Consider the following 13,040-nt stretch of genomic DNA (forward strand, 5'->3'; position numbering starts at 1 on the left):
GATCTATTCTGGAGCCTCTCTTGGAGAGAAGAATATCAACAGCTTCCAGAGCTGAGGAACTGCCTGTGAAAGATGATGGTGATAACCGGATTAGCAAACTCAAGCGGAAGGACTGGAGTATTAGCAAATCTCAGGTTATTGTAGAGAAGGAGCCAGAAACAGAACTGACTTCCAAAATGGTAAAAAAATAAAATAAAATAATAGCAATAATAAAATCCACAGCAGGAGATTTTAGTGTTTCCGTTGCTTTCAGCCATGCTTGTCATTGGGAACTTCATTAACTAGTAGGAGGGGTTCAAATACCAAAAGCCTTGGTCATCTGAGTAATTCTTACTTTTTTATTTGGAAAACTTGTGTCACAGACTGAACTGCAGTTTGGCTTAAGGTGCAAACTGGAAGCAGAAGGCACTGATGTTTCATCTAGGTGCTCAGTGCCCTCATTTCTTGTAGGCGTGGAGGACTGCGTGATGCTCTCAGCACAATGTAGAATTGTTCTGTTTTTGTTGGAGCAAGCAGATACTGCTAGCCCACTCAAAAATCCAGCTGGCAAGCCAGATGTTCGGCTGCTATCAGTCAGCATCACTGCACAAATCAAATATAGTGCAAGGTGAAGATCAGTTTGATGGATTGGGGAGTTGAAAAAAGATGGTCTGGTAGTTAGGTCACCAGCTTGGGACTTTGAAAAACTGGATCTTCCAGTCTGTACTCTGCTCCAGACCTCCTGCGTGAGGGCAGGAGTGTTTACTCCTTGAGCAAATTATTTGCAAAAGAGGCATAAAGGAGAATCTATACCCCCACAGGAGTGTTTTAACGAGGAATATGTTGGAGACTGTTAGGCATTCAGGTTGACAGTGGGATTCGGCATGATCACCTAATACAAACGGATAAGTTTCAGCTCAAAAGTAGAGTTGTATGACCTTGGAGTATTATCCTGATTTATGCTAAGACTATAATACACTGTCAGAGGGTATGTGAGAATTAGGCATCTGAGTATTTAAACTGGTGGCTCGGTGATAATTTGACTTAACACAGACTGCGTAAATAATGAGAAAACATGAGTAGTTCTATTTCCCTTTCCCTCCCAAGATCTCAACCGAATCTGGCAGGAACAGGTTATGCTGCTATATATTCAGGAATTCTCATCAAATCTGAGTGATGCTGCCAGCAGTTGGAGTCTGCAGAATATTTATAAAAAGGGGAACTGTGGTTCTAGAATCATGTCATTTGGTATGGACAGGCTTTCCACTCAAGAGGCAAATCTGGGGTTGTAAATATTAGTGGTTCAGGAGGCCTGGCCCTCTGCCTCTGGAAGAATTAAATGGGTTTAACCCACAAACTGTGATGTCAGCTGCTGATCACTTTACTGAGTAAAACTAGAGGGACAAGATCTGGGAGAAAGCCCATTTGTATCGACCAGTTCTCTAGGACAGTAAGGCATGTCTGTCCCAGACTTTGCATTGCAGACAGCTGAGAGATGCAAAACAGAACACCCACCCTGCCCTCTCCCCCCATATCTCTGAGGGCAAATTACATGTGTGATCGGCTTACTGAAGGGAATGAGCCGTTAAGGGTTATATTCATGCTTAAGAACATTGCAAAGTACAAAGAAAGCTGTTTCTTATAGCTAGTCTGTTCCAAAGCCGGATAGTGCAGCACAAGAATTGGACAGACTGATTTTATGCAGCTCTTGACTAAGCTGCTTGGGCGCTAGAAAGCCAGAGGGAACCAAAGGCTTACTGTACGTCCAGCAGCTTTGGTCTTTGTAAGTTTTATATTCACTGTACACTAATGTGTGGTCCCTTCTGCACAGTGAGAAGGACCGTAATATTCATGCACTGGACTCTTGGGACCGTACTCAGATAGCCTCACAATTTGAGTGAAGAGCACAGAGGATGTGCGTGACACTGGAAGGAACTGGAACAACATCTCCCGAGTCCCAAATGCAAGAGATTTCCTCTGTAAAGCCTGAAATAGACCTGTTTCACAGACCTAAGGAGCTGGATGATACTAGCAGTCCTGACTTGCACCCAGAATTTCACTTTTTTTTTTTTTTTTTTTTTTTGTCTTGGAAAGACCTTTTTCCCCCCAAATTTGTTCACAGAACTGCTAGTCAAATGCAGCAATTTTTCAGCTTGTCGTCTTCCCTTCTTAGTTAATACACACAAAGGTTGTTAAAAACAGTTTACTATTGCTACCTGGTTAGTAAGGTCCCACAGAAAACTGGATGTGTCATAGGAGCACAGTGTGTGCTTTTTGACATGGCTTAGCCAGTGCAGCGGTTTCACTCTTACGTTTCACCTGAATGCACCTTTCTCTTACGCATGACTTTCTGGAGCATGTTGATGCCTTTGTGACAGGTCTGATTGTCTGATACGTGTGCAGCAATCTTGCCGACTTCTAAAGGTTTTGTTTACTCTTTGTTTCAAACAGGGCATGTCAGGAAAAGCACAAAGGCCAAAGAGTCTTCAGTTAGGAGACAACAGACTGACTTTGCTTCAGGGTTCTTCACTCCAGCAATCAACGCCTTGCAGCCCACCACCCATCACTCCCAAAACCCCAAGAACCCAAAGTAAGTTCTGTTACAGACCAATTGCCACATCCTTCAGGGCAGCATCTGCAGTAGTAGGCATTAGTACATATTTGCTGAGGTAACCTCACTGGGGAGGGAGAGAGGAACTGCTCTGAGGTAGGTCACAGAAAGTGGCTCTGGGCTGTTAATGTTTGTAGATGTTTCTGTCAGATAACAGAATTTGGCAGTGTTACCAAAAGATCATACTTGTGACTTACATATCACTTGTTAAAATTAGTGTATCAGATGAATGCCAGAGAACAATTTTTATCTCTTTCAATTTCTTTCTTGTATTGACTTGTGGGAAGGTGTATTAAACCTCAAGGTGAACATCACATGCAGTCAATGTAGACGCTTGTAAATGCATCAAGTGAGATGGTTACAGCACATCCTAGAGGAATATCTCCTGTGAATTCACTGGATGGAACTGCATCAATCCAGCATGGTATTTCTGATCAGGTCTATGGCTAAATTTTCTGGGCAAGCCATGAAGGCTTGTTAATTAACGAACAATAACTCCCATCGCATGGCAAAAAGTTTTAGGAGAAGTTGCTCTGCAGCTTAGAAACTCAGCTAATAAATGTTACAGCTGAAAGAGAAGGAATTTATCTTGAAGAATTAGCAAAATGAATGATTTGTGCAGTTACCTTCCTTGTGTATCCAGTAAGCTCTGTAGTTAATGCTGAAGCAACATATAAATATGGCTAAGGTAAAAATACAACCGTAGCGTCACCGCTGCCAACTTCCTTGCTTGCCATTGCATTTCTCACTCTACTGCTCTTTTTTAGAGGAACAGAAGTTCATATGTAGGACCTGACTGTCCTTCCTCTTAAGTGGATATAAATTCAGAATCCAGCGAAGATAGTGATCTAAAGTAGCATAAAACTGTTCTGACAGGATTAAAACCAAAAAATACATATGAGGGTGGGGGACAGGGTGGGGAGACAACCAGAAACACAAACAAATGCAGGAATACTATATGAAGAGAGATCTGTGAAAGGAATGTGAAACCTCGCTCTTCTACTTAGCAAGTGGTTCTAATTGCCATTACTAGCAGCACAGCTTCCCAGGAATTCTTCTGAAGTTTGGGTACTTATCTACTCCATCAACTGGAGTTAAAATCAAAGTGAATTCTCAGGTTGAGGCCCAGGCTGAAAGGAAACCCCACTGAACATTGCAGATGTGATAATGGATTCAATTTTCTGTTCTCTCAGGCATGCATTTTTCACATAAACTTAGACTCATTTGATGAAGATAGAACTCTTCTGGGCATTTTGAACTTAAGGGAGATACAACTGTGACTCTACTTTGACATATCCATTCATGTTTAGCTGTTAAAGCAGAGAACTGTTAGCAGATCAAAAGCACAAGATATTAAATGATTCTCCCTTAAAATTCTACATGGTCAATCCCATTTCCCATTCCTTTTCCGCCTACTTTAATGTCTTTTCTTATTATTGTTGTTGCTTCTAGGTTTTCCCTCATTGCAAGCTGATGGATTGGCAACTGCTAGCTTACAGAGCACCCCACCCCCACCTCCGCCCAAGAGCAAACCCTATGAGAATAACAACCCGAGGAATTCTGTGGAGGTAAGGAAATGAGAGCTGACACTTTTTTGGAAAACAGCTTTTGAGAAAGAGACACCAGTGGAATTTTCCAAGCCACTTCTAGGGTGGTGCTACTTGAAACTTGTCTAATCATTTTACTGGTTCACTCCCTGAAACCACAAAAGAATAAAAAGTTTTTTGCTTCAAGAGAGGGCTATCAAGTGCAGTCCCTTTTTTTTCAAGTGGGAGTTATGTTGTCCTTGGTTAGGCAAACGGTGTCTGGGGGTGGGAAGATATATTGAAAACAAACAAGCACAATGATTAAAAAGTTTCAAAAACATGATCAATGTAAAATAGCACAGTAATCTGGTCCTGAAAAAGAAAGGGGGAAAAAAAATTCACGCATTTTCAGAAATGATAAATGTCTCCTTCTGAGTCCTCAGCTCAGAAGAATCTAATTTTTTAAAGTATGTATCATTAGTTACTTAAACCAGCTTGTATTATATCACCATCTCAGCCACAGCCTTTTTCTCAATTTCATCAAGTTGGTTTCCTTCTAGGAACATCAAATTGCCACTTTTTTTTTTTTTTTTTTCTGTATCACTGATGTTTCTCTTGCCCTGTGGGATTCCAAACTTGCGGATACTTAACATGCAAGTACTCTGGTCATTGTGTCAGAATAATTTCATCTGCCCCTGAAAGATATGAGACTGTAATTGCTTACCAATGCACAGCAACAGAAAGCATCCTTTTGTAACTGTGAAAGGGATGGATGTCTTCCCCAGTCCAATTTGCAAAGAAGATTTACGGAGTACCTTTGTGAGATGAACTGGAATTTGCCCAAAAAGAATTGAAAGAGTGGTCGCACTTAACAAAATACGTTACCTCTGACAACACGGGAAGACAACAAAACAGCTTATTGCTTGATTCTGTTAGAGAGAGAGATGACACTGACATAAAGCCTTGAAGCATGGGATAAATAGGAGGTTTTCTACTTTGCCCTTCATTTGGTCAGGATTGACTGTGCTTCTGAAAAGGGGCAGCATAGCTGCTGTAGGTGGTGTGAATGGCGGAAATATGCCAGCTCTAGGGATGCTATGGGAGTCGCTGGTTCAAGAGGATTAATAAAAGAGCCTCCTTCCCCTGAGTCTTGTAAGAAAACTAATTACTAACATGTTCTGGCTTGCAACATTGACCTTGGCTTGCAGCCAAATAAAAAGGATTTGAAGGGCTGTAAAGAGAGATTGTAAAAGTATTTTCTGAAGGGTTTTGTTACTTAGTTGTTGTAAAGTTGACTCTGTCCTCCTCCAGTTAAAATAGCCCTGAAATCTTGATAGTTTTGGCTAAGCAAGTGGTGAGCCACACAAGCTTCCTGTGAAGGGCAGGTGAACATCTCATTTATTTACCATATGCCCCTTAAAGCAAGCAGAGAGCCAACTTGAAAGAACCCACTGGTGCAGTCTCCTGCAAGAACAAGAAATGCCCTACAGGCCCCTGCGCTGGGCAGGAAGGCTGTGGCTTGCTTTAGTAGAACTTTACTTGCTACCATTTTATGGAATTAGTGGTACCATTCTGATTTGGAAGCGTTTTATATCCTTTTGGCACGGTGCAACTCATCAAGCCAGCAAGATAAAAACAGTTGAATTTTGAAACCTTGAGGGAAGTGGATTTATTGCTGTTTTACTGATAAATAAAAGGTGGGACAGAGGGACAAATGGCTCTGAATCGAAGTCAGGCTGCAGGTCAGAAGTAACTAAAGTATATCTGTAACTAAAGCGTATTCTAGCAACTAAAGTGTATCTGCTTCTGTTACCTCCTGGGGATGTGTCCTTGTTTGCCCCTGTCATCGATTGCATGTAGTACTGAGAGGCTGAATTCAAAGATTTGGTCCTGAAAGAAACATCAAGTAGTACAGGACCTTTTGGATTTCTTGTTTGGTAAAGCAAAATGTCTTAAGTTGCCAGTAATGGTTTATTATTGTATGTGGTTTTGTTCTATCTTCTCAGGTTGCTCCACCACTACCCAGCAGACGTGAAGCCAAACCTCCCCCTCCACCCCCAAAAACCAGAAAATCCAGCGTTGCCTCTTCAGAGCCATGACTGCAGTGAGGATCATCACTTGCTGGTGTGACACAAGCGCCTAGAGTGAAACGACTGCTTTCTTTTTACTGACATGCTGGGGCTCTCTGACCCTAAAGACTCGTGATCTCACCTGCCATTCCATTCACTCCCCTTAGAGTTTTCTTTGGGAAATACCAAAAGGAACTGTTATTGTGACTCTATTCCCAACCTCTGGTTTACCTTTCCAGTACTGAGACACTAATCACATAGCAGGAGAAATCACCCTACTGGAATTCTTGTCTGCCCTGAGTTTTTTCACTGATGCAATTTTAGCAGCTAATTCCTAGTGTAAATCTGTCACAGTAGTGATTTGCACCAGTGTTTGAAACAAGGTAAGCCACACCAGTATGAGATGTGTCCTACAGTATTTTCACATAAGTTCATTACAGCTTTACAGCTGTACTTAGGCACCGATCCCTCCTTCTACCCCTGTAGTGTAGCCAAGCCCTGATTTGCGTGAAGTGAAACAGATCACAGCCATTCCTAAGCTGTGAAATGTCGGCTCCTGAAGATGTCAGGTGCCGGTGTATGATGTGCAGTCTCCTAAGATTCTTGATTGCAGGCAGAGACCTGAGCATCATTAGCAGAATAAGAAGTCTTTTTTTCTGCTAGTCGTCATATGTATTGAAGATGAAGTGCAGACGTTCTGCCTTACACCATCTCTGCTCGAGTAGTGGCAGTTGCTCACTCCCAATGGAGAGTTTAGGTTTACCAGTACTTTGTCATAATTTCACTGTTGATTCTGGTTTTAACCCTACAGAGCAGTTGATATTATGAATTATGTTACCTGCATGGTTTGTGCTTGCATCTGGGACTTGGTACAATATTTCATCTTTGGGCTTTTTAATAGGGTGTAAAAAGTTGCTTCTCTCCTGTGAACAGATGAGAAGAATAGAAGCTGCATTGATACCAGCACTGTACTGGTACCAGCAACTTTCAGAGGATGGAGTGTGCAAAACTAGTTATACATCCTGACCTCAGACACAAAGTCTGATAGTTACTGTAACCTTTAGTTTGGCTGGGCAAATTCACACAAATATAAATAATTCTCATCCTCTTTTTTTTTTTCTGCACCTATTTGTGGCAATACTTGCACTTTGTTTTATAGCCTCCCTTGATCTAGGTTTTTAACAGCCACTAGACTTAAAGGAGCTGTTTAGACCTGGGGTGCAGGTGAAAGACTTGACAATTAACCACTTGCTTTCCTGTTGCTTGGATTACTCCAGCTCTCTGCAGCTTTTCTTTCCTTGGAGGATGGGATAATCTGTTTAATTTTTCTTTTAGTTATTTATTCCCTGCTCTGTCTGGATGTCAGCATCAATCTTTCTATTTGTATAGAGAGAAAAAAGGACATGATCTTAGGTTTTAATGTTTTTAAATTCCCGTGATCCATGCAGAAGGGGGCTGTTAGAACAGCCTGTCCTCACAGTTGCATAGTGACTGAAAATTCAACACAAATACCATTGTTATTTATGGACCAGATGGGCCTTAGACACAGCATTCCTCTGTGCCTGAGCTGCCACTGGAAGCTCGCTGGTAAAAACCAGAACGTCACCATTTGTGGTTAATACTCTTACTGTTGGCAGATTCATTTTGCACCTCTCAAGGCTGCTTGTCTCCGAGCTCTGTTAGAAGGGCTGCAACCCTGGGGTGGGGACTGCTCTTCTGCAGCAGGCTTACGGGGAGTTTGTGCGGCGTGTGAGCCAGAAGACAAGGCAGTTTAAAATTCTCTTGCAAAGTGTATTGCTACTCTGTTCTACTCTTAGACGCTCTAGATGACTCCAAAGATAGTTACAGCAGCTCTTTTTCTGCTGTGTCACGCAGGACTTGCCTAAACGGCCTGTTTCAGAACTAATGCATTGTGAAGAACTTCACTGTTTTCTTTTAAAGCTACATAATTGAAACTTTATATCCCCCCAAAGTTGCAGCTGCCTGTTGGTGCCACATTCCCAGCAGCTGAAAAGCCAGTGAAGTTTGGGGTTTTCTTGATTTGTAAGAATTATTCTGTTGTCACATTCAGGCAGAATATTTTGCTGTGCTATTCTGCCTGTGTGACTATTTATAAACATAGCTTTCGTCATGGCTGTTATTTTTCACTGATGCTTACTGGGGAAGGGAAAAAAATCACTCATTGCTGTTCCCTTTCACTGTGGAATGCAGGAGACATGGGAGTTTGCCCGCAAAGCTCAGATTCAGACTTTTTGGGAAGTTCACAGTTTTTCTTAAAACTCATCATAAAGAGGGACCAGCTGAGGAATTTTAATCCAAGTTTATTTCTGAACCTATACAAAACTTTGGCTGTTTGGTTACAGCTTGTGGCCTGTTTATTTATCATTGGTATTGATGAAGATTCCGTCATGGGCTCTCTCTTCCAGGAAATAATTTTGCTTGTTACCTGTAACTGTCATTTAGCTTCTGATGATCTGATAGAAGTTGGGGAGACACACTGAAACCCTGCTGAGGATGTTGCTCACAGTAGTAAATACAAATACTGTTGGGTTGGGTTTTTTTGCAGGCCACTGCATCATTATTCTGCTCACATGACTTAAATGGGTTTCATTACCTTACTGAAAAATGGAAGTTTGTTAAACCTAATGAAAGCTTTTCTCAGCAAAGCCTTTTTCAGGGAGAAACAAAACCAATGAAATGCTAGGGACTGAAGTAGTCCTTTCTTTTGTCATTTTGTCTTAATTGTCATAATTGACTTGTCATTTTTGTCTTTTGTCATAATTGACTTTACAGTCATTTGGTTTCAGTGCGACTCCAGTTAAAGAAACCTGCAGAAGCTGCATTTCCTTTGCTGCCTGCACAGCTCTGTAAAACAGATTGCTTTCATCAAAGGGTCATACTGGATTCACATCACAAAACAGGTTGGAGACGCTTTGGAAGTTGCACTGCAGTCACATCACATACATCCGCAGTCGTGTTTGCTGTAGCGCACATGCAGCTGTCTTCTGGGCTGTTGCCTTCTCAGGGGAAATCTTTGAAACCTTTCTGGACAACTTGACCATGGTTCACCCCGTCTCTCTGGTGCTGTGTAGGACTTGTCAGCTCCACATTATGTTCTTGGATGTAGACGCTGCTTGACTTGAAAACCTCAGGGTTTTCTTGTCTTTCATTTTTTGTCCACTTCTTCCTCTTCTCGTAACCACTGTCTTCCTTCTGCTGCACACATGAATTAAAGCACTCTCTGAAGCTCTTCACTTGAACAAGAACTTTGTCTTCGGCAAAAACTTTGCTTTAGGCAGAACGGCAGGATGTGGTCCGAATTGTAGAAAAATACGTTTCCCCATTACCTCATTCTTAGGTGCGTTTCCTTTTCAGAGCAGGTTTGCTTTTAACTCCTTTGGTAAGTCAGCGGAAACAAAGGAGGCTTTGCTGGAATCCCAGCTAATGGTTTGTCTGTGTGGGTAAACAAACTAGCTATCAAGTTTGTGTATTTTGGTTCCAGGTGACTTTTTTGAGTCTTTATTTCCTTACCTGTTTGATCTGCTTTAATAACTTTAACTTGTAGGTGTACCTCGTACATTCAGCAGGTTTTTTTCCTGGAGGAGGGAATTAGTCCATGCAAAAAAACCTCATGGGAGGAAGTTTGACCTTGGGAAGAATTTTTCAGCTCATCTTTAATGACCCTTTACATAATGCTCTTTAACTTGAGGAGACTTGGTTCTGACTGCTTTTTTTGCAGTTTTGTAGACGAGGTTTCTGAACAGAGTACTTAGCATGTAAGTGGTTAATTATCCTCTCCCTTCCTTTCCTTCCTTGGATCATGCAGCTGCCAGCCATTAGGAATAAGGACAGTTGCTGTCTCTCCTGTGTGCTGATCCTAGGTGCTAGTACCTGAGCTAGCAGGGTGTCCAAGTCACCTAGAGAGTCAGGAGAGCAAGCAGGGTGCTGGCTGTAACCCACCCCAGTGCTGGCAGAAGTCTAGGAAGCTTCAGTGCTCTGTGTCGTTTGAGCAGTGGCTGAAGCAGGCCTTTCATTTGTATTTTGATCTTTGGCTTTTACTGTAGAGCCAGCTCCTTAAAAAGCAGTGAAGGTATTATCTTCCTGTGTGCTCTCCCTTGCAATTGCAATGTCTCACCTGGCAGGTTCCTTAAACTTCATCTTGGTATGCTGTCCACACAGTTCAGGCTTCTCTTCTTGCTGCCTCTGTTGTCTGGCCAGTTGGAGACTGTTGTAGACATCACCCTAACTGGAAGGAAAGGAACAGCTGATGCCTAAAGAGTACAGTGTGAGGAGATTTCCCTTCCCCAGATATTTTGGGCATTTTCATTGGCAAATTTTCTATGCCAAAAGGGGTTTAAGGTTGGGGGATTTTTTCTTTCTTAGCGTTATTTTTCTTCTAGAGTCTGAAATGCTGTAAACTCTTCCCACTTCTCCTTCTTGCCTTTTGGCAAACTAACTCACAAACAGGAGTTGAGTTTTCTTAAATGCATTACTGACTGTGGTATGTGAAGAGTTGTGTTCTTAGCTGATACAAGTCAGCGTAGTTTGCTTAGAGGTACAAGATGGAATTTCTGTACCGTGCCTAAATGATTTAGGGCTTTGTGCCAGTTTTAGAAAAAAGCCTTGTCTTCTAAGTGTCAGATTTTTAAGGGCAGTTGGGCATTTGAGTGTGTGAATAAGCATGAGGCCTGACTGATTTTAATTAAGTGGAATTAAGTGCCCACACTCTTATGAGAAATCCCACCAGACCCCTGATTTTTTTTTTTTTTTTTTCAAGTGTTCTGGTCTTTGCTTCAGTACCTACCTGACTTAAATGCTGAGATTTAATTTTCAGAGACAATTTAAGGTCTCACTACTTAGTTTTCAAAATGAGAATCATCTTTCCATGTTAATTAGATGCTTTTGGAAATGTCATCTAATGTCTTTTAAACTGGAGGGCTAAAAATGGGAGTGGGGAACAGTCCATAATGATGTCATCTCTGCATACCAGAAATGAAAGCAAACAGCAGCGTTTCTACCCAATTCATAGTTTTGAATAAAACAAATCTCAAAGTTAAATATCCAGTCTGCAGAGAAGACAAAATCTAATCCCATTTCATAGCCATGCTGTTCAAAGCTAGTGTTAAATTTCAAGTCTTGGAGGATTTTTTTTCTTTGGAGAAATATGCTCAACACTTGTTTTCTGGAGCTTTTAATTAAAATTTGTCATGCTGTGATAAATTCCTTTAAAAATGTTACAGGCTCTAATCCACATCAGGGGAAGAGAGAAACAGACAGCTTTCCATTTCAGTGGATTATTGGATTAGGAAAGGACACCGATTCCAGTGAGAATAGCTCTGTGATCTGCAGTGGCAGAAAATACTGTAATGTATATGCAGTGGGTTTTGGGAAACTGCATCTATCTAATAACCTTCACACTACGCAGCCCGGTGTATGTTCCACAGATTAACAGTGAGTTTGACTTGTAGTGACAATGGCTCAGATTTTCTCTCCTTATTTATTTTTATAATTGTAAATGGAAATAATAAGTTGAAGATGTCTGTAATTTAACTGTAATCTTTTTTTTTTTATAGTGAAAACATTCCTGACCCATTACTGCTACCTTCTTTCAATTTTTTCTTTTAATTAAAACCTTCTGTATCTTATATTTACTGTTGCAGACCAAATTATCTGGTGGACCAGGGTGAGTTTTTCCTAGGGCTACATCAGAAAGAGAAAGTAAACAAATAATGTGATTCCATTGATTGCATGGCAGGAAAGGGGCTTTTCAAAAGCCTAATTCTGCTCCTATTAACATTAAAGCACCTTTAGGACAGTGTGCTGGACACTCGAGAGAGTACACAAAGGAGCATAGAGGAGCTTAACAAAAAGTGAAAAGCATCCATATATGCTGTATTGGTCTGACTGTTGCGATTTAGGGCTGTCATTGAAATCCCTGGACGTGCATGACTGCATACTTTGAACTTGCTTTTCACATGCATGGTCTGCAATTTTTGTATTTTTTTTTAAACAAAGGTGTTAAGACAGAGGTGCTCTGAAATCCAGCCCCAATATGCATGGTATTGCCGATGGAAAAACTCCATCAATTTGTATTATAAAGGTTTAATGACATGATAAACTTGGGACATGTTTGTCTTGAATTCAGGAGAATATGAGTGTTGTGTAACATGTTTTTGTGAGTGTTTTGAGATCCTGGATGTGATGATTTAGTTATAAAACCCACCTCTGCAGACTGCAAATACCTTCTTTTTTTTTTTTTTTTTTTTTCTTTTAGTCCTCTGCAATCGAATCAGCAAAAAATACAGCTCTTAAACTGGCTCTGAAGAAAGAGTAGGAGCTAAGCTTTGGAAAGGGAGTCTGCAACTCTCTGGATAAATGACATACGAATCACTAAGTCTGTAAAGCAAGGTGTATAAATTTTCCTGTTTTTTTAAAATGCATTAACTATTGTAAAGTTTGTAAATACCTTTTTAAAATATATGTAGTTTTTATGGGTGAACCAGTAAAAAAGAGGATATAAAAGTCTTTCGTACATGGACTACTGCGAGTGGAATTACATTCCAACAGTAAGTTTATTCTTGGTTTTTAACAAAGTTGTATCACTGTTTTATCCTGAGATTAGTGAGATCAGACAGTGCCTTTGTCCACGCGTTGTCTGTATGTGTGAAACAAAAGCTGTCACGTCCAAGTTTTCATTGCAGGACGCGAAGCGGACCCTATGCTGCTGAGTCCCCGCCGTGGACTAGAATGTGTTCTCTTTTACATATAAGCTAGTAATCTACACAACAATTATCTTCTTCTATTTAAATGCAACTTCATAGTGTTTATTCACATAATGCAATCTAAGCAGAGGCC

The 13,040-nt window shown here is 41.0% G+C and overlaps 1 protein-coding gene across 1 annotated transcript in view; it reads left to right on the forward strand.

Annotated features, from left to right (window-relative positions):
• The window catches only part of LOC309601993 (dedicator of cytokinesis protein 5), an 84,619-nt gene extending 78,340 nt beyond the window's left edge, over positions 1-6,279 (forward strand). Inside the window, exons 49-52 of the mRNA XM_082335263.1 lie at positions 2-179; positions 2,431-2,569; positions 4,043-4,158; positions 6,123-6,279. Coding sequence (XP_082191389.1) covers positions 2-179; positions 2,431-2,569; positions 4,043-4,158; positions 6,123-6,215 — 526 coding nt within the window. The 3' untranslated portion in view covers positions 6,216-6,279. The remainder of the gene's footprint in view (position 1; positions 180-2,430; positions 2,570-4,042; positions 4,159-6,122) is intronic.
• Positions 6,280-13,040: the final 6,761 nt, after the last annotated feature.

Source organism: Platalea leucorodia (assembly GCF_965183815.1).
Source record: "Platalea leucorodia genome assembly, chromosome: W".
NCBI lineage: Eukaryota > Metazoa > Chordata > Aves > Pelecaniformes > Threskiornithidae > Platalea > Platalea leucorodia.